Raw genomic sequence first — 23,494 nt, 5'->3', positions numbered from 1 at the left:
ATATATATATATATATATATATATATATATATATATATATTTAAAATTTGTTCATTTCTCACATTACGACAAATACGTCAGGGGTAAAACAAGCTAAAAAATTATTTAATTTAAACTGCTTTAAATTTGGATCATATTTGATTTTAAAATTAAAACTAATCTTTGAAAATGATTGAGTGGGAAATCACAAGAGACATGCTGAAAGTACGTTGCCAGTTTGAGATTCATTCAAATCACAAGAGACATGTAGGGCATTGCATAATCAAATGATATGAATAGACACTTTTCCAAAATACAATCTAACAATAAGACAGTCAGTTAAGTTGGTGATGAAGAATGTTCTGCCAAGTCACTTAAGAGGTTGACAACATCATCTGAGGTTTTAAGAAGGTAACGTGCACTTGATCTTTTCCGTCCAACAACACAAGAGAAGTAATTATCACCATTTAGATCAAGCACTGAGGAACCCTCATGCAGTGCTATTTTATCACGATACTTTGGTCTCCATTGATCAATTTCTCTCTTTTCTATGTTTGACAACGAACGTTGTTTCCTGTATTTAGCTGCCTTCGACCCGGTTTTGGTGGCTGGTAATTTTGGCAGAGATGATGGCCTGTAAGAATTAGATTTGGATAGCATAGCTCTTGGTAATGGAGGTGATTCAGAAGGGAGCTCTGGCTCAAAAAATGTATACACATCTTCATCCTGAAACAGTTCATTTCAAACCATTATTTGCCTTAATCAATATAGAAGGCTTAGACATGTAACTTGTTCTGATGTAGATCAGTCTAAAATCAATGCTCCTCTACAAATTTCATTCTAATATTTACAGTTGAGTCCTTAGGTGATGGGAACTGAGATCCAAGTTAGTTAGGAAAGGACCCTTAATGAATTGGAGGTAGTTCCATATTAGAATCTGCATGCATAGAAAATAACTAACTACTGACAGTTATATATTAGGAGTATATATTTGGTAGTAAGTTGTGTAAATAAGGAGGGTGTAGTTATTTGCAGTTTGGGTACACTCTCTGCAGGAGACTTTTGTCTTTGGGAAAGTAAGTGTACTGCTGTATCGTGTGTGATTTCAGTGTTATATTATATTTTATTACCTTATCAATTGATGTTCTATCATTAGGATTGCTACCAGACTGCCAAAAGGCAATATGCCACTCTAACAATAACAAAGTCTCAAGTGAACTAAGAATAGAAAATCAAATAAAGTGCACCAACCTTGGCTAGAAAGTGCCCAATGCATAAGACATAGTCAATTGGCGTCTTCATGCCTTTACTATGAACTATCTCTCCAAGGATACGATCAATAGCTGCTCCCTATACCAAAAAAAGTGTCAGGTGCTAGCATGTAGAGGAAATAAAGCTTCTGAACAGAAAAGGATAGGTGAGAGACTCTACTAGCCAGCAGAAATTGCTTATACCTTTGACACGCCAACTGTGCGAACCTCAACAGATCGACCACCTTGGACAACATCAAGATATGCGTTTGATATTGGCCCTGTCCACAGATGTTGAAGCAGATCTCTTGCTTGAATCCTTCCAAACTCAACATCTAGTTAATTGCAGTCACAATAAGTTAGCAATTAACCATAGAAGGCTCCCACTTTGCTGGGAAGGGAGTAAAGAGATGATGTTCATCAGCACAAATGTCTTATTAGAAGAAAGATTAAAATATGTTTGTGATCCTAATAAATATTTGAATTTTGTGTTAGTTTTCTAATAAAGTTGTTCTTCATTTTTGCTCCTAGATAAAATAAAAATTTTATTTTTAGTCAGTGATATTTTGTTTGGTCCATGATAAATTAGTAAATTTTGTGTTTATCTCTTGATAATTTTTTTTTCATTTGATATTAGGCCCTTTGAAAAAAAGACTAATAACAAATAATTTTTTTTATCAGAAAACAAATCCAAAATTTACTAATTTATCATAGATTATAAAAAGTGACAATGATAAAAAATAAAATTGTTGATCTATTAGAGACTTGATGTAATTTTATTTTTTTTTATCAAAGAACAAACAAAATTTAAGTGTTTATTAGAGATCGAAACTTAGAAGAGAATAAGTAAGTTGAAAAATAAAAGGGAAGATGGTAACAGAAAATTTTCACATGCCTGCATACTTGTAATTCCATACTACTGACGTCTCCCGAAGCTCAAAATGAGACCTTGGAGTTCTTTCAGTAAAATACTCAAAAACATGCTGAAATTTTATAAAAAAAATATGAAAAATAAACCACACTTGAAACTAAAGGAACTTAATAAGAGAAACACTTGTATTCATGAAGCTAAATTACCTTCACACTATCAACCCAATCCATGTTTAAATTTTCAGGCATGGTTGTCATCCACTCACTTGAAGTACGTCGCAAAAACATTCCATTTTCTGCTGCCAACCACATGTTAAATTCACTGAAGTTCTGCACAAAGTAGTTGTTAGTTCAAAAGCAAATGTTGCTGAAAATCCAAAAACACATGAAGTTTTCTTGATAGTACTTTGTCCAGGACTGCTCGAGAGCTCCCACTCAGAACAACTATTGTTGTCTTTGGATCATCGGTTAACTTCTTTAAAGGTTCCTTCATATTTGGGTGTAATTTAAGTTCCAATTCTCTAATTTGACCAGCCCTTCCCACTGGTTCATTCAAAGTGGCATTGAAACCCTGCAGTGCAGTTGAGGCAAAATGGTATTGTTTTAGTGAAAAGGAGCTACATATGTTGGTGAGAAGGCAACCCTTCTCACTTATTCACAAAAAACAAGTGGAAACAAATAAGTCCTCATGTGCGTTTCTCTTAAAAACATGCGGTGCACTTGTATATGTAAGGTGAAGTTGGTTTCCATTTATAAATGTAAGCATAATACTTATTGCACAAAATAGGGTGAATAATTAGGGACAACCCTTTATTCAGTGTTTGATGATCTAACAAACAGCTTACCAGTATAATTAGTCGGTTATTGGATTTTGAGTAACAATCAACTGCCACTTTGTTGGGAAGTAATGGAGGAACTTGTCTTGTCCTAAGCTGAGCTTCAACAATGGTATCATTCAGTTCACTGTGCAAAAAGAAAACCTTGTTTTTAGAATAAATAATCAAGAATAACATACGTGGCACCGACCACCATAGAAGGTCAGGACAAAATCTAGAGCAATAGAGCGACCAATATAGCTATTTCAAAGACAGAATTTCCATTTTTCTCCATTTTCCCATTGACACTATTTCAAACTAGCTTTAGTGGTCGATCTAATATGCTCATGTAAGACTGACTGTTCCATCTTACAAGAAAAATAAAGTACGGAACAAAATTGATCCAAGAAAAACAAAATGCAAGCAATGTTATAGGATTAAAACCTCACAAAAGTTGCTGCCCATTCCTGTGACGTGTGAGTTTCAACATGTTTGAAATTAAACTGATGTCGTTTTTCTCTTTCATCAGCTGACATTTCCAACGCATAACCAATAGAAGCAGCAACCTCTGTGATGTTCCATGGGTTTACCAAGATAGCACCAGCACCAAGAGACTGTGCTGCACCTGCAAACTGATACCAAATAAAGAATTCTAAATTATTTGAATTATACTGAAAGCTTAGTGATTTTAGGAGTTAATTATGTTATAATAAAATAATTGGACATAAAAGAATTTGTTTTTATTTAAACAAGATGATATTTCCAGAAAAACAATAACTTTATAAAGAATATGTTCTACAATATGATCTTACATTCCTACTGAAGTCTTGAACTAGAAGCCTAGTATCAACCCTATCCTTTCCTATCTGTCACTTTATCACAAATATTCCAGTTTTTGTATCAGCACTCATGGGTTGTACATAGAAAACAACTAAGAACAGAAAATATATTGGTTTGAATAGATTGATCATTTCGTATATTTAACATTCACAATGATGGTGATAAGATGAAGAACACGGACATCATACTTAATTTAAAAGAAAAACAAATATACATCAGTAATGCATCGTGGATTATAGAATGATAATGATAGGGGAAGATGATTATAATTATTTGAATTTCAGTCTATCAGCAATCACAATTCCCTGCATCAAAAGCAATCGTTTCATGTTACCCTAACTTATTCTCTTGACACATGTCTTTCAACAAATGTTAACCTTTGACAAAAAAAATATTCAGTTAATTTTGGTTCTTGGTATTCAAGAAACCATAAGTATACTTATGAACACATTATAACATAGCCAGGTTACCATCAAAAGTAGACCTTGTCATTATAGAGCTCAACAATGACGTTGATGATTGAAGAAACAGATACAACATACTGATGATTTTTCTCTATAGTTGAGCCTCCAAACTATCCACAACTCAGGTTACAAAATAAAAAAAGAAAGCTGAACTTCTCAGCTTAGCTTGGCTAGTTTTTTTTTCCAACAAGCCAAACTGTGAGCTTGAGACTAGAAAAACTTTAACACCATTGATGTGTAAACACTTCAAAATAAATAAAATAAAAAAGATTATGTCCGGTGCTATAGATTAATATATAGTGATAAAGGAAAAACAAACTTGTTTATAATTCTTAGGACTTGCAAGCTTGCCCTAGTTAAGTTTAGGAAAGTCATTCATTAAATGACAGTACATTTGTTTCATGTTTTGCTGTTTTACAAAAAGAGCTAAAACTACTCTGTTGCACTTCGTCTACATATACCTCAACATTACTATGCTTAATAAAATTTGGTGATCTTAGTAAAACATAAAGCACTTTCTCAAATATTAAGATCAAATAACATTCAGCGTATCCAAGAGATGCAGCCAAAATAAATAATGAGAACATTAAAAAACTGAATTACCTCACTTAAAATGAGAACCCCTTTCTTGGATGCTTGACACGCAACAAATTCATAGCTGACAAGATTCATTCCATCCCTTAAAGATGTAACAAGTGCTACATCTAAATTCGATGTGAGTCAGACTAGTATGATACATATCATGGGTGCTGAATACTTAGTTCAATAAAACTACTTAAGATGGATTTTATAATATAATATAAAGAAGATATGCTGCAGCCTCTTGCCATTTTCTGATTCCCTGGGATAGTTGTCAAATCTTAAGCATAAAACGGAAGTATATTACAAATGTGAATATAAAGAAACAACTGTAAGTCATTGTACTTCAATTGTTCTTTTCTTGATGAATTCAAAATCAAGAAATATGATTCTTGAGGACTTTCCTCATTTCCTGGTAAATAAATATCCATCAGTTCAATTTATTCTTTCAGCCAGGTACATGTTGTAAGCAGAGGACTTAAATCACGTGGAACACATATCAAAGAAAAGTGAAAGAGTCTGCAAAGATAAAGAAATTTCTTTTCCAATAACAGAAAAGAATGTCCTACAGCTTGAGTATTTCACCAATGAAATGGTGAAATATGTTACTTCTATATAAAAAATATTATTACTTTGAATAAATAAGGATAACATGGACTAAATCTTGTATGTTATAGCAGAAAATGAGTACCAGTTACAGCATAGAGTGCACATAATTCATGAAAGTCAAGTGACCGATCCTGTAATCATAGAAAGAGATGTTCCAGAAATCATTACAAGGACAACAGAATAACAATAACAAATGTTTTCTGTATGATAAATAAACATATGACTTCACTTCATTTGTCACATCTTCTGGGAAAGATTAGCAATGTTATTTACTTTGTCCTAAATTTTTTAGCAATTCAAGAGAAGGATGTGTAACGAACAAGACAAAATGCATGGTCAGTGTGTGCAAAGAACAGTCAAAGTAGTTACTTGAATATTTTTAAAAAATAAAATATAACTTTAATTTTTGATGGAAGGGAAATAATTTTTTGCTTGACAACATTACAAAAATAAGTGATTGTGTAATACAAAAGCTCCACATTCTGAACAATATCAAGATAATCTAGAAAGAATAGATTGAAAGTTCCTTGGTGATGCAGGACAAAAGAAGATCAACTATTGAAGATTTATTGTAATTTTGGCAAAGAATTTTTATAATTTTATGGGGTTATTGGAGCTAATTTTACTGAAATTTTGATAGAATTAAAATCCCATCAGAGTACTTTGTATGGGTATGTTTTCTTTACTTGTCAATCAAGTCTTGTTATCAAAAGGTTGCTATGTAAAAAATAAGATGTGATAAAATGCAACTCCTATCTATCACTTATGATTCAGAGGACTTTCCCCATTTCCTGGTAATTTTCAGGAGAATCTGTCTAGTAGGTTTCTTGTTCATCTGCTAGAATGGTTATTCCCTTTTTTATTCCTTTTGCCCTTTTGTCTTATATCACTTGATCAAATAAGAGAGATGAAGAAATGAGACATCGTGAATATGTTTGTGATAACGATATGTTTTGTAAAACAGCTAACAGAGAATGTAGCTAACAACACAAATAGAGAATAACAAATTTGAATTAAGTAGATCAACCCAAATATTGAATTTACAGCTTTTTGGTGGCAACATAATGATCAAATGGACAATGTATAGAACACAGACAATATATAGATGATGAATAGTTCAAATCTTGTAGTAACGGGGATCAACTCATATATAGTAATGACATGGGAAATTTAATGTTTTCAATGAGATCTCAAATAATAGATACTAGCATTCATCCTCATGATCCTTGCATCGTCAAATACCAAACAAGACATATATGCTGTAGATGTTTAAAACACCAACCAGATGGTGTATTGGAACAGCTGTAAGTGTTCCAAATCTTCCATTGATGCGTCCTACAATCTCATGCACTTGGCTTGTAAGCTTTTGATCTGTCAAAGCATTAAGTCAATAGTGTCAGTCATGAAAAACGCCAATAACTATAATAAGATGACAAACAATAAATAAAACAAGAGTCTAAATCAATAGATGAAATGCTTCAAGTGATAATTAACTTGTCTAGAGAAATAACATACATTCCGGAACATCTTTCCTTGTAGGTACAGCAATTTGCAGCAAGACAACTTTATCACGCCAGAGTGAATTCTCCTCAAGGAACTTTTCAAATGCCAAGAGTTTTTGGGGAATTCCTTTTATCATATCAAGACGATCGACACCCAACATTACCTGTCCATTTGATAAGAAACATTAAGTGATTCTAATGATTCACATTTTCAGAGAAAAGCAGATGTAGAACAGAAACAGGAAACTGAGGAATAATCTCAACTTCTCAAATTGTTGAACATGAAACTTTGGCGTATATGGCTCCTACCTTTCGGCCAGCAAATCTTTCTTTCAGTTCTTTCATGTGTTCCTGGACTTCAGGGAGTTCAAGGGCTTGAATGAATCTATCAGAGTCAATCCCAATAGGAAACTGAAGTTTCACTCCCAAAAAATAAAACATTGTCATTATGAGAATGGAATCAGATACTGCATACTGATAAGTAAAGCTATTCAATGCTGATAAACATACAACACAAGATGAAATTCCAGTTTCGCAGTTAGATGTATAGAATTAGAAAGGGAAAATAATATATGCAGATATACCGCAGCCACACGGGTCAGTTTCCCATGATCTTCTACTCCTTCAGGTGTTCCCTCAAGCCCAAGAATACGAGTACAAGCACTAACAAAATGCCTTGCATAATCATAGGTGTGGAATCTGGGATGCAGACCAATAAAAATATAAAAATCACAACATTAAATAAAATGTCTAGAGTTCTCAAATATCCTAGCAAGTGGAAACATACCACTTGATATTATTGACTAAATAGTGCAATCAACAAGCAAGAATAGTAAATCTCAAGGTGGAAGATAATTTTTTGACTAAATATTGACTAGCTTGTTCTAAATGCATGCCCTTGATGCCTATATACCAAAGGAATTTAGCTTGTGAATGTACTAGTTACTACTATAATCAACATCAAGTTGGAGATGCATGAGAATAACTTACCCCACCAGGTCAGCTGCAAGTACAGATCTCAACAGCTCTGATCTGGACGGTAGAGTCCTATGTATTTCTGAGGAAGGAAAGGGTGTATGGAGAAACCAACCAACTTTCATTTGTTCATTGTATTCTTTTAAACATTTTGGAAGGTACATTAGGTGGTAATCATGGCACCAAACAACATCTCCTTTCTCATAATGCTTATTTACTACATCAGCAAACATTTGGTTTGCCTTCTTATATGCATCAAATTGGGATTGGAAAGTACGAGTTGTAGCAAGTCGATCTTCTTGTGGAAGCCCAAGGTAATGAAATAGAGGCCATAAGATGTTGTTGCAGTAGCCATTATAGTACTGGTTAACTATCTCCTCATCAAGAAATACTGGTATGCATCGCTGCAGTTAACAGCACATAATTACTGATGGTTTGTGTGTGTCTTTGGTATTGCAAAGAGAAGAGTAGCTAGATTATCATTATTCACTATATTGATCAGTGGCCACATGCTTGTGAATTATAAATTTGATTCAATACCATTTCAGCTAAAGCTTTTGTCAATGCTCTCTGCCCAACATCATCAGGCACATTCACACCAGCCCACCCAATCCATCTGGTATCAAATTCCTTTACACCTTCAACAAAAACAACAAGCTTCATACAACCTTCACTTTAAAAATAGAAAAATTCAATCTATTTCTATAAGTAATAGATTATTATAAGAATGTTGTGAAGATAACTATCATTGTTGTGACCTCTATGAGATCATCAAGAAAGGCAACTAATTAGCATAGCTGAGTTACAATTACAAACTTCATAATAAACAAATTAACAAAACACACCAAAGAAACAATTAATGCAAGGTGACAAAATTTTCTTGCCTAGAAGTGCACTGACTAGCCCGCCTACACTGATCTCAAGGCGATATGACTCCACACCCTCCCTAACAGCAGACACAGGCAACCTGTTAGCTACCACCAACAAACGTTGTTTGCTTGGCCTCTCATCTTGCCTTTGGCTTCTATCTGTAAAACTCGTTTCCGTGACCTCTTCCTCTTTATGAATACCCAAAATTTCATTCTCACTTATGCATGAATCACCATAAAATTGTTCTCCCTCTTTGCTGCCATCTCTTGCTTCCTCCGTTGGTTGAATAAGCTTGAAGGATTTCCTTAGCTCTCTTTCCCTCAGAAGCCTTTCCAATCTAGACCTTGGTGTTAAAGGGACGCAGTTATAATTGTTCCCTGGCATACGCTTGGCCTGAAATTTTCCATGTTAAGTCTTTTCACTTATTTGATTCCTACAAAGACAGCATTCTCACTCAAAAGGTAAGATTATTTTTCCTACCTTCAAATATTCAAAATCACATTCTCAAATAAACACGGGAATAGTTGCACACTCCAATCATTTGTTACATATTTTTTGCAGTTTATTCACATTCCTATTACTTACCAAATGGGAAAATGCACTCTAGAGAACTAACATGCATGCTTTGATCCACGTATTGTATTGTCATTAGTCAATGTTCAATGTCTCCATAGGCTAAAACAACTTCTCTATTGCAATGAAGTAAAAATCATACTGATGATATATGCGTAAAGTAACCATCAGGCATAAAAATAATTGCAATGCTTCTCATCACATTAGACAAATAACAAGACAAGGGTCAGAAAATTCTTGAAATTGAATCGTGAACAAAATATTGAAATGTACTTAAAATTCATAACAATTGAATGACCACCAAAATAAAATACTGTTTCAAGGAATAAAATACCTAAACAAGTATTGCTGGTCAGCACAAAAAAAAAAACAAAAAACAAAACAAGTATTGCTGGAATTGTGTGTTCTGAAGGGATAAAAATAATAAGGGAAAGAGGGAAATAAATCCCTATAATCAGCAAATCTAATCATATCTTTAACAATACCCTTAACATGCCTAGAGCAAATTTAGCAAAAGTTCATGTGTTAAATAAATAAATCATTTACAGTAATGGATAAAATGACACCAGGCAACACAAGCAAGTTATAACGCAGGCAGCAAAATATACCTACTTGAGACATTGTTTTGTTGAAAATTTTGAAAGCCAAAATATGCCCATTACAGGGAGGGTGCGTGTAACCTGATAATTATAAGAATGTAGAATATTTCGTGAGATGATTTCACTTCACATTACTGTCCACAACTCCACATTGTTTCACACACCGTGGTTTTGTACAAGTGATCAAAAGGGTGGTGGCCATGATAGAACAAGGAAGATTATCCATGCAATGAAGAGATAAAAGGCATAGACGAGGTAATTGGCTTGAAGGGGAAAAAGGAGATCATGTATTTGAAAGAGCACACATTAAAGAGTATAATGCGTTAGATTAATCTTAAAGAGTGTAATGCGTTAGATTAATCTACTCATTCTCGTCCAATCAAAGACTAGCCATGCATGCGAATACAATGTATTGAAATTGGAGAATGATTTAATTAGTGAACATCAGCGTAGGATATTAAAAAATTGTCCCTTATTATATTTTATTTTTATAATTATTGTCCATTATGATTTAGGAAGGGGGTGTGTTTTAAGATTCGTGTAAAACCCCTAAAAAAATAGATACGTGTAAAAGATAAGAAATCTATCTATGTATGTTACTTTTTTTTTTTTTTTTTTGAATTCTATCTATGTTACTATATACACCGTTAAAGAAAATGTTACTATATACAAAGTAAAATGTTTTATTGCATTAAAAAAAGTAAAATGTTCTATAAAAGAAGTAAAATGTTTTAAAAAAAGAAAACTCCAAACATGACAATTTCTAAAGCAATGATTATTTCGTAAAACCAATACTACTATCTTAAATTTGAGCACAATGATTTGATTGAAAATATAATTAATGATTATTTTACCGTTTAAATCAATATTGCATTTATGACACAGATTCTGGCAATCAATTCTTAACCCAAACCCTATTTTGAATTAAGAATTATAATTTCAATTTTAAATTTTCTATCACGGAAGATAACAACTGTCAACATAAAAATATTTAATAAGATATTATTTTTCATAAATAAATGGTTGATTATTGACTAGAATTTGTTTTCTCATAAATAAAAAATTACTATGTATTTATTATAATTAGGGATTCATTGAATGTTTTAATTAATTTGGTTTATATTCTCTTATAACTTCTAATTAATTAAAATTATAATTATAGTAAGAAATTTTTTAACAATATCATCTTTTTTTTGGGTACATGCACCAATATTATCTTATATGTAATACGAAATAGAATTTTTTATTTTTTTTTTGAGTTTTTAAGACGTACGTCCTTAACTGACTTCTTTCCCCCTTGTGATCTCCATCTCCAAAATTAAATTGATGCATTTGGTCCTCTAATTTAAATTTTATCAACTCCTTTTTTTTGTGATATATCAACACCTCTACTTCAGAAAATGAATAAAAAGACGATCTGCACGGGGTCGGGTTTCTTGAATATATTTTTGGGGAAGTGACATATATCCCTACTTCTTTTGTAAACTAAAATATCTAAAAAATGATAAAAAAAAAAAAAGTTGAATTGTTGTAAACAATGAACCTTTAACACTTTTTTTTTGGTATATTAATTACTGGTGATGTAGCTTACAAAATACTCCTCTGGGGTGTAGTGGTTGTTTTGAAGCGTTAACCAATATTGATTAGTATTAGAAATTTGAGATGAAATGGTTTGAAAAAAAAATACAACTAGCACAAACATAATGCCGTCATACCCATAAAGCTAGCTTGAAATATAGTAGAGGAGTATCATATAAGAACATTGTATAAATTGATTGAATGATCATTGATTTGATAACCATGTGTAACTAACTTCTTAGCAAACTAACTTGAGATATACCTGTTCTCCTATCCATTTGTCATGTTTATTCAAAACGATAACTTATACATTTTTTAGTTTTAAATAATTATATGTTTGGATAAGATTAAAATATATATATTTTAGTTTTGAAGTGTTTTTGCTTCACATCAACGTTATATAGTGGATCTGCTACTACTCATCTTTGGTCATCAAAAGACTACACTATTATCATATTCACTAACTTTACAAAATTACAAACACAAAGATAAAATATTGATATTTTAATAGGAAAAAGAGTGGATTCTTGGGATCCCAAATGAATTAGCTTATTCGGAAAAAAAAAAACTCTGTTCGTTAAAAAATTTATCTGGTATTGCATGATTCCACTTTGTAAGAACTATGAATCATTTTCTTGAAACTCATCCTCTTTATCATAAATGATCTGCTGTCCGGAAATGATTTGATCCTATAGGAAAATTCTAATTCATTGGACCTTTCAATACAATCAAATAGAAATCCCTAAGGGCACCATATTCTAGGAACTCAAACAATGTGTTTGAAAAATCCTTCTCTATTTGTTGTGGGTTGAGGACTCCTCCCTCCTTCAAACTCTGATTCATATTTTTCATCAGAGAAACCTTTGATCAACCATATAATAAGATTCATTTTGATTCATATTTAAGGGATTCCTTGGTTTGAAAGAAGCAATGTCACTTGATCCTTATCAAATTGACTGTAATCTTTTCTGTATGTGAAGATCCCACCAAAGCGCATTCTACTTCCATGGGTTCATCTATATAAGCCGGAACTAAAGTGGTAAGAATGAGAGCTTGAATACTGCTTGTGAATAATCCAAGGAGCATGACATGTATACGAATTACTAAAGGTACTAAAGAAATAAGAACAACAACTACTAATTCATCAGTTGATATATTTTTAAAAAGTCAAAAACTAAGAGATAAGAGTTTTGAAAAATTTTCGAATATGTTAATCGGTAGAAGGATTGGGATTAATTGGTTGGATGTATTTATTAAAATAAGTTAATCCTTTTTTTGAAAGACTTGCATGAAAATATGCAATTGATGTAAGGAAAGCTAATGCAATAGTAGTATTTATATAATTTATCGGTGCAATTGAAATTCAAATTTTACCTTTTTGCAAATATTCTACTATAGATTAAATTCAGTATATATAATTCATTGTTTAACTCATTTACAACATGGATAATCGTCGGCGTCACCCGTGCATGGATAGGTATCGTGCTAGTATTATAATAAACAAAGGGTGTGAAAATGCAGTATAAAACTACATGGTGAATAAGTTATCAACACAAAAACATCCACTTCCATACAAGTTCCAATGGCTTAACAAAGAAAGTAAGGTCAAAGTTTCTAAATGTTATATTGTCTTTTTCAACTGCTAGGAAATATTATAACATCATATAGGATGTGATGTAATTTCCTATGATGCATGTCATCTTCTTGGGAGACCCGAGCAATAAGACTATCAAGCCTAGCTTGTATGACAACTATGCAAACAATTACTTATTTATAAAAGATGAGTTGAAAATCAAGTTAGCACCTTTGTTACTTGGTAAAGTTGATCAACAGAAGAGGGAAACAAAGCTATAATGTTAGTTTAATAGTTTTGTTAGAAATTTTAGTAGGGATATTCAAACTTGTGATCTCTCCTTCCTTCTTTCTTCTTTCTTCTTTCATCTCTTTTTCAACTACTAGATCAACCTTATATTTTTCTTTTTTATGAGAAACTTAATGATGACAAATTTAAGTATTTTATGCATGACAATCAGTTTTATGCCATTGTCTCAGCATTAAAACACACTAGAGTCATTACTCACTTAAACAAAGAGTTCATTCTCTACTTTGAACATAAGAACTTGAACTCTGTAAAATGTAGGTAAATGTCACATATGTAGTAATGAATATGTAATTGATAGATATTGTTATCTTATACAATTCTTTTTAAAATCTGTTTTTTGAAAAAAAAATTAACAAAATAAAATTTTCTTTTGTTTTGTTTTTAAAATCTATTCAGATTTTTTTAATATAAAAATGTGTTGAAAACAAGTTTTGAAAATAAAAAAAGGGGGAAGATTTCAAAAGAGTCTTAAAACAAACACGCGTTCTCTCTCTTTTTTTTTTTTTCGTTTTTATTCAATGTCATATTGTTGGGTTATTTGTGTTGTTGTTTAAGAGCTAGCTTTTGTAGTTGGAGGGAGTTTTTGTTTTTTGAAACGGGCAAGTCCAACATCAAAAAAAGGTTTAAAGCATCCCAACTATGTTGACACACCCCCTTTAATCCAAAGATCCTCTATCAAAACTCAACCCAAATTTATAGAAAAAAAGAGAGAACAAAACATAGAAGGACTAGGCCAAAACCCATGGAAGGTCAGCAAAATCTGTATTCAAGAAGTCTATTGAAATTGCGGTCATAGTAATTAATGGGAGCAAAAAGAGGGATCAGAGTCCCACAAAAAAGAATTGGGGTTAGACACCGTCATGTACCCGTTTTTTAACCTAAAGAAATATAAATTTGATTTAAACTGAAATTTTAATATACATTTGTAAAATTTAGGTGAAATTTTATTTATAAGAAGTATTACATGCCTCCTCCATTCTCTTTTATTGTAAACATAAAAACACATTTTGTTCTCTTTTACTACTTTTCCTTCATTACAGTCTAAAATACTTTTTATTTAATCTTTATTTAATAGGGGTTTAAGTTTAATATCAAGTTCCAATGGGAGTAGTTTAAAAAAATTTATTTTTTAATTTAAAATGATATAATTTAATGAAGTTAATTAATTTTTTTAATAAGTGTGAAATCAATTTTATTATAAAAGAAAATGGAAGGAATAATTTTTTATTTCTTTGTCTAAAGTCAACTAGTAACCTAATTATTGATCCTGAAACTCATCGGCTCTGTAAAAACAAAGAACCTCATTGGCTCAATATTACGGCCGAGTTGAAGGTCAGATTTTTTTTATAGAAGAATTCTAGGTTAAAGTTATGATAGTGTTATTGTAACATTTGCCATTACTATTCATAAAGAATAGTAAAAGGCTATGAATAAAATAAGTGTATTGCCACCAGGATGCGCGACTTTCCATGATTGAACGCGTAGTTGAAATCTTCCAAGGGACATTAATCCGAACATTAAAGACTAGAGACGATTAGGATTTAATTTAGGACCTCAGATTGTAACGTAAGCCATTGCATGCCCATTAGTTTCTAACAGTTTGTGTTGGACCACGCGCGTATAACAGCCTAGCATTGCTCAAGAAAACGTTACAGCACATTTCCCCTGGGCAATGGCTCATTATTACGCCCATGTGGTGGTTCCTACCCATGCAAAAAAACATTCATATACTACTTAGCTATTAGCAAGAAACTTCTCAATTATCATATTCATATACAATATTTTGGCTTACTCCACTCCATTATTCCTATGGGGTTTATTATAAGTAAAACTGCATGTGTTATGTGTTTAAATATCAGAAAAGTATAATGTATAACGTAAATATTAACTCAAATTTTGAATGTAAACTTATAAAATAGGAAATACATGCCTCCTTAGTCATTAAATTATTATTTTTTGGTTGAAGGAAATCTAGTTTAACTAGTTATTATAAGCCTCCTGATTTTTATTTTCATGAATGAAAAAATTATCTTTTTTTAGTCAAGGAATTTAATTCAATTAATTAAACATGATGTATGATGTATGAGTTGTTGTAAATTCTCTAATATTATCTTTAATTCTCACTTATTAAAAAAAACTTCATTTTTTACTTGAGTGTTCCATATTTTATCATGTCTGGTTAATTTACATCTCAAAAAATGGGGAGACCATGCACGTCTTATTCGAATAGTCTTAGTGATTTGCAACAAAGGGAAACACACATATATAAAGGCAGATGGATTATTTATGAAACAACCGAGTCAGCCTGTAATCACATGAGTGCTATTCGATCGTTGTCATGACTCATGATTCGATCAACATCAAGATTCACAGCTGGGACTCTTCTTAGCTTTCAGAAAAAATATTAAAAAACTTTTAAGTGAATGTGATCAAATTAATGTAGAAAAATTCTCAAAGAGGGGGGAAATTTTAATTCTGATAAAAATATCCCGTACTATATAAAGAAAATTTCTGCTTGCACCGCCATGTGGGGTTTTTCCGTGGATCTTCATAAAATAACAAACGTAACTCAACATGCATGATGCTTTCAATTCGGTGACAACCTCCAAGCATCTTACCTGCATCATACGTTTTCTTGCAATATTATAGTACCACTGCAGTATTTTTTTGGGGGATGATACAGTCAATAAATATAGGAAAATATCAAACACTAATTCTTCTATCTATCCCCGTGCTGAATATTAGACATTAGGCAAGAAATAGTACTATATTGTTAGTTCCTTAGCCAAAGCAGTTTCACATCTTTTAAAATGAAATTAAAAGTATTAATTAGATAAACTATTCAAATAAAATTATATTAGTTTATATTTTATGGTTTACTCTAGAATTTAATGTTGCATTGATAGTGTAAAATATTTTTTCATTATTATTTAATTATAAATAACTGTTTGAATTACTTTAAAATAATTATTTTAACCGTCAACAAATTTAGTATACACATTGAGTTAAGATTGAATGACCGTTTAACTACTTTTCTCTTATGCGTAACTTAAACTTTGTTTGGTACAAATTTATCTTAAATAAATTCTAATTTAATTTATTTTTAAATTTGAAAAGTTTTGGTACCTATCATTAACTAAATAAGCTAGTCAACGATCCCTATTCATATAAAATTATATTACTAGTACTTTATCATTTACTCTTAACTGATTGTATGGTGTACAAACTTCTTTTAAATAAAATTTATTTTATTTTAAACATATTTAAATTTGAAATTTTTTCGTACCGACCATTAATTAAATAAGTCATCAATCCCTATAATTACATACCTTTAGATCTAGCAAAACGAAGGGGAAATGGAAACTAAAAAAGGAGAAGAAAAAAATATGAAAAAGTTAGATTATAAGAAAAATACTAACTTTTAAATAGTTTTTTAGTATAGCAAATTTTACCTCAAAACTAATATGCGCTTGAGAATTTCCAGGAAACGAAAATCTATATGTACATATTAGATCCATTTTTTTTTATAAGATATTAATAATTATCCAAATGTTTAAAAAAGAGTTCCTTGTCGAAACAAATTCTTATACTATAAATTAGTTCTTAAAAATAATTTCATTTTGAGTTAGCTAGTTACTTTTTTCTTTCTTAAAACAGTAAGAGGTTTGGCTTAAAAAAAAAATATTACTGCTAGTACTAGTTGTAGTTGTTAAAATTGTAGGAGCGATTATTGATCATTACTAAGGATCACGGGTTGCAGATTTGGTTTGAATGCCAAGAGCCATCCAAAAAAGCTAACCTCTAGCCCTAGGCAAACGTCAACGACAACTTGCAATGTTGGATAAACATCCATGAATTGAAGAGAGTGGAGTGTGGACTTTTTGCTATAAATGCATAATAATGAAGTAGTACTCAAAACAAAGCACGTTACTAAGTATGACTTAGGAAAACTCATTAAATTCTTCAACCCACTAACATTTATGATGCTGTATATAGGAATAGTTAGCTACACGGTATTGCATGGCTTCCGAAGACCAAATTTATATCTTGACTCTTGAGAGCACTTGTCGTCCTAAAGTTGCGGGGTGAAAGTGTCCATTTAGTAAATAGTGTGAACCTACTAGTAGTTCAAAATTCACTTTCACCATTATAAAATAAATAAATAATTAAATTCATCTCCAAAAAAGTAAGATATTTTATCATTAAACAGTGATAACAAATTGAACTTTGAAAGATAAAAAATATAAATTTAATCTTTGAATGTGTAAAGAATACATTAAATTATTAGGTCTATCGTTAAATTTGTAAGATATTTTATCATTAAATTATAATGTTTAAAGATTAATTTAACAATAAATTATATATTTTTTAGATTAATTTAATATTAAATTATAAAGTTTAAGGATTACTTTGTTATTAAATTGTCTATAAAACTAATTTATTGTATTTTTTACACATTTAAAGACTAAACTTTAAATTTTAATCTTTTAGAAACAAAATTTTCAACATCTTACAATTTCATGAAGGAATTTGATTATTTGTCCAAAAAATTATGGAATGTTTTTTAAAAGAAGTTTTTAAGCTTATTTTCAATTCCCCCTTGCATTATGTCCGTTCTTATGGTGCCATAGAAACAACATCATCTTCCGCTATCAATTACTTGACTTGCATTCTGTCATGGAGGTAATAAAATATAAGTCTTGGTCATGGTTGGAGGCTAAACTTAAAACTTTTCATTTCTCTTATTTTGAGTGGTATTCAAATCCTTTGTCTAGTATACAATATTTATTATGGATGAAAATTATATTAGTGGGGGAGGAAAATGAGATCAGGTGGCTTAAATCGGGTCTAAACTGGTGTTGGATGAATATCAACATGTGATATGCGATATGTTGATGTCTCGGGTTGGATATTTATGGGCTTGGGAATAGAAACAATTGGTCAAGTTAGATTGCTAAGCTAGTGAACGTATGTGCAGGGGGGAGGTCTTTGTAAATCATCATCATTTTTTTGGTGTTTGCCGTACCTTTTAAATGAATCTCTTTTGGCTAATAAAAAAATGTCCGTTATAATTATTCTGTTTCCTGTATTTGATTGTCAAGGTATTCATTATAAATCATTTTTCCCTTTGAATCTCATCCTTAACAAACTTTTAAGGTTATGCCATATTAATTAAGGTGTTGCTAGATAGAAGAATCTTAATTAACAACTTTCATGGGTGATATGATATCATAGAATGGATCAAACTGTTAGAATAAAAAAACTTTAAATAAGTGTTATCGAATGCTAATTAATAACAAGTTGTCGCTAAAATTTTGCTTGTCTTTTTATTAGATGATCACATTAGCACTGAAAAGGTAGTCACAATTAATTTGATCAGTCGTCATATGTTTTATTATATTTAATTCACCAAAAAGGGTTTTATTTTATTTAAAAATATGATTAACCTTAATGACTGTTTAAATTAGTTGAGCCATAATATATACAATTTTTTAATATCCGGAGTCATAAATAAGAAAAATTAAGTGATGATTTTATAATTTATTAAGACATACTTATATATCAAATCGTTGTCTTTTTCGTTCCGCGTCATTAAGTTATGTGTAGAGGGACAAAGAAGGAGACAAATAAAGGGGCATATTTATAATTTGATGATTCCAGCTTTCCAAATTACCATCCCATGCATGAAACCCTAAAGGTGTAGGTTCGGAGAAAAAGACATGCTTAGTCTGAGCATGTGCCACTGGGTCATAATCACTAACCATTTCATCGATTGGAAAGACCGGATTGTTAGCTAGTCGTTAATTTGTAGATGCTGTTCCTACCCTAGCTGCTGCATGCATGCTATAGTAATTCATGTCAATTAATCTGGTGGGTAATTCTGATTCTTTTTATCTGCTGATGTTTGTTTGTTAATTTAAGAAAAAAGACTGTACACCGATGCAGGAAAAAGTTTTTGCATAGTCAATTTAATTATTAAAAAAACTATTTAAATAATAATTTATGATTAAATAACAATATAAATTAAATTGAAATACAGTTAATACTTAAATATTAAACTCTGTTATTTTTTTTGATAGAAAAGATTTAAACTTATAATTTTTTTCTCCTCTCTTCTTCCCTCAACTACTTAGATCAATCTTATAATTCTTTAGATACCTCTGATTTTATAAATATTTAACTTACTTATTCAAAACTTAAATTTAAAATCATTGGATAAATTGAAATAATTATATATTTATTGATCTATGTGCTAAGCTATACAAAACAGTCACACTTTTCTTTGAAATTAAAAAATCAAATTTATAACAGAAATAAATTATGTTGTAAAAATATTTCTTAAAATCAATTCTTATATTTTGGCCTAAAGTTTATTTATTTATTTAATTTGAGTTATTGCTAGTTAAAGCTGGGGTGAAATACGTCCTTCAATATCCTCTAGTGCATCTGTGCATGTTTGAGGTAATAATAGGCTGTCGATTTTTCTTTTATTCACAATAATTAATTGACATTTACTTTCATGTAGATATCTCCAACGTAATGCAGGAAACGTATCCTCAGGATTCCATAAAAGAACTGCATGAAGGATGCACTTGCATCTAATGATTGATATATGGAATATAAGTTTTTTTTTTTAATGAATTTTCGATTATAATTTATAAGCTAAAAAGTTTATGTTTGTGGTTTTGAGATGATCTAATCATTTTACAACGCATTCATATCCATATCTTTGCATAAACTCAGATCAAATATTGAATGCCCGTCAGAAAATGTAACTTCTTTCTTCGGGATCAGTTCTCTTTTAATTTGCAAGTTATAATTATTTCCTCCATCTCAAATGATGGATGTTTAAACTTTTTTTTCATAAAGATTACGAAAAAAATATTTCTAGCATTTGATTACGATGATGTGGAAGGCAGCCAAGTAGACATTATTACACATACACCTATTTTAGTCACTAAAAAAATACATCTATTCTGTCAAAATCAAATACCAACATCTCACTTTATTAATTCATTATTTGGTCCAACGTATAATTCAGTTGCTGATCTCCTAACTGTTCATTAAGGGGTCATTTGGTTGTGAGGATGAAATTAAAAGAAGAGAATGAAAAAAAAAAAAAATAGATGAGAAGAGGAAAGAAGAGAAATTTAATACTAAAGAGATGATTTGGTTGAAGAAAAATATGATAGAAATAGAGGGATAATAAAATGATAAGGTTTTAAAAATAATAAAAAATATTATTACTTAAAATATTGTTTCATCCTTATTTACTATTAAAAAAAATCTTTCAAGGACGATTATTTAATATTTTTTGAATTAATTGTTGTGAAAAATTAACATTTTTTATGATAATTTTTAAATCATCATAGATTCTGAGTTTCTAAATTGATTTTTTAGATTAAAATGTGTTATTTTAAAAAAAATGTTAAAAAACGTGAAGATTTAAAGATGATTTTTTAAAAATTGTCTTAAAACATATAATTTTTAAGACGTTTTCTAAAAGTCAATATTGTTTTATTTTTTTTAATGTTTATTTTGTTTTACAACAAATCCAACTTGCAATTTCAAAAATCAAACTTAAACAAATTGTAATAAATAAATAAATATATTTATGCTCAAATAATTGTCAATAAATTATTAAAGAAAACATAGCTAATTAAAGAAAATATAATTAATTAAGGAAAGAAGACTAATTAAAGAAAACAATGATTAATTAAGAAAAGTAAAGTCGAATTTAGTGAAAAAAATCTACTAACCTACATAGAGAATAAGAGAGAATAAGAAAAAGACATACATAAATTTGAAGAAAATATAATTCTTTATAGAAGAAGACAAAAGTTAGAAGAAAGAGAAATAAATGTTGTGAGTCATTCTTTTCCTCCATTCTCTTTTTTATCTTTTTTTCCAATAGAATATAATTAAGGAAAACAAACTAATTAAAGAAAGAAAACTCACACATGACTCACAATGTTCGGAAACATTATTTTTTAATTGAACTAAGAAAAAGTATCTAAGGAAAGTAATCAATGTTGATATTTGTTTAGCCTTTTATACATATTTATTCCTAATGCAATATACTATTTTAGCTCTAAAAAGGGATTTGAGAGAGAAAATAAATAAATTAGACTCTTTCATGTTGGGAACTAGACATGGCAATGGGGCGGGTCGGGTACGGGTATTGTCTCCCCAATCCCTTACCCTGACTCCTCAACATATCCTCATACCCGTATCCGATACCCGACGGGTTTGAGTTTATTGTCCCATCCCCGTACCCGTCGGGTATCGGGTATCCCCAACCCCGTTCCACACACCATTTAGAAAAATATTTTTTTTTGTAAAAAAATATTAAAAATTTGATTTTAGAAAAAAATAAATTGATTGTTAAACATTTATTTTTAACTACTTATATATCAATAAATTTATTATAACGCGTGTGTCTACATAAATAGTTAAGAAAATAATATTAAATTATGTAAAAATTTTAAAATAAAATTAACTAGTAATAAAAATTATATACCTTTTGATTAAATTATGCAAAAATTCTAAAGATTTTAAGTGACGGGGCGGGTTCGGGTTCGAAGTCGGGATGGGTCTAGTAATCTCATACCCGTACCCATACCCGACTTTTGGTTATCAGGAAAAACCCGAACCCGAACCTATACCCGGTTAACTCAGGTATTACCCGTCAAAGTCGGGACGGATTCGGGCGAGTACCCACGGGTACAGATTTTTTTGCCATGTCTATTGGGGACCAAAGTTAGAGTATATTAGTAGATGCAAATATAAAATTAAAATAATTATAAATAGAGAAAAATAATTAACATCACGTTAAAGAGTAAACCTAATAAGCTAAATTTTCAACATTCTCATATTCTGAATTTCCTTCTACAATGATATTGGATTTTCTCATCTTTTTTATTTTTAATTAATTAATTTAAATTTTTATTTAATTTCTCTTCTTGTTTGATTTAATTTTCTGTTAATTTAATTATTTTTTTCATAATCTTTTTAAGTCAATTTTCTTTAACTTCTTTCATTGATAAAATATTTACGTATAAATAAAGTTCACATAATTCAACACTCAAACTTTTATTTTAACTTTATTATTTGAGATACATTGAAGTATTTGCCAATTTATCAACATAAGCTAACAAGTAAGAATGTAAGAAAGTGATTAACCTTGCCTATTTATCTTGAATGCATTACGAACAAAAAACAACTCATCACCAGTGATGACTTTATTTAAAAAATCAGAAAGTCATGTTTCGCCGATGCCTTTGGTGATTTTAGAGGAGATAGTGGAGAAAGGAAACTCACAGATGGCTACGGAAGTGTCGTAGTTGGCAGCGAAGTGAGCGGTTCGGACATCGTCGCTGTCGGCACTAATGGTGAAGAGGTCGAAGTTGTAGTGTGCGGAGGTGGTGTCAGTGCCGTTTTGTGATTCGGCACAAATTAACAATGAAGGTGTGGCGGCGCGTGGAGAGATAGAGAGAGAGAGAAAGGAGGGACGATATAGAGGAACCGCTTTGGGGACAATGGAGGAGACGCAACAATGGAGACACCTTCCATGGTGGCAACAATGAGGGAAGGCATAAACACAAGCCAAGTGAGGGAAACCACGATGACGGTGAGTGAGTGAATCTGTTAAGTGGAAGGTGAAGGAGTAAATTGAGTGTGCAAACCACAATGGTTTCACGAAAACTGTTCTCATTTGTGTGTTACTATTTGCAAATTTGTCACCCGATTTTTTTATTTCAAGATGATTTTTTAAAATCGTGATCATGTGATGTTATAAAATAAAGTTTTTGTTTTTTAACTTGCTAGTACTATTATCTTTCTCTTCTTTATTGGGCATGAACTTCAAATGGTTGGACAACTTTGGCGAGTTGGCTATGGGTACATATTGGGAGATGATGTGGCATCTAGACCTATCGAGGTCGACGTGCGGTGGAGCTCGTTCTGTTGAACACGACAAAATCATGTATACAGATGTCTATAATACTATGTAGTATTTCTAAAATATAATATTGCGTACTACGTAATAAACTAAAAAAAAATCATGTTTGTTGAAAATTATAATATTTCTAAAATACCATATTTTCTAA

The 23,494-nt window shown here is 30.8% G+C and overlaps 1 protein-coding gene across 1 annotated transcript; it reads right to left on the bottom strand.

Annotated features, from left to right (window-relative positions):
• Nucleotides 1–184: 184 nt before the first annotated feature.
• LOC100816642 (alpha,alpha-trehalose-phosphate synthase [UDP-forming] 1) lies at nucleotides 185–9,214 on the bottom strand. The gene is made up of 17 exons (XM_003524170.5): nucleotides 8,768–9,214; nucleotides 8,424–8,521; nucleotides 7,899–8,287; nucleotides 7,493–7,607; nucleotides 7,218–7,319; nucleotides 6,922–7,072; nucleotides 6,689–6,777; nucleotides 5,489–5,537; nucleotides 4,822–4,922; nucleotides 3,359–3,546; nucleotides 2,945–3,062; nucleotides 2,506–2,670; nucleotides 2,307–2,429; nucleotides 2,125–2,212; nucleotides 1,434–1,564; nucleotides 1,231–1,329; nucleotides 185–705 (listed from the first exon to the last, which is right to left on the bottom strand). Exons 1-17 carry the CDS (start codon nucleotides 9,135–9,137, stop codon nucleotides 319–321), a joined length of 2,763 nt encoding a protein of 920 aa, XP_003524218.1. The 5' UTR covers nucleotides 9,138–9,214; the 3' UTR covers nucleotides 185–318.
• Nucleotides 9,215–23,494: the final 14,280 nt, after the last annotated feature.

This window comes from Glycine max, chromosome 5, assembly GCF_000004515.6.
Source record: "Glycine max cultivar Williams 82 chromosome 5, Glycine_max_v4.0, whole genome shotgun sequence".
NCBI lineage: Eukaryota > Viridiplantae > Streptophyta > Magnoliopsida > Fabales > Fabaceae > Glycine > Glycine max.
Note: the sequence above shows the minus strand (reverse complement) of the source record. Positions and strands in the feature narration are given on the sequence as shown.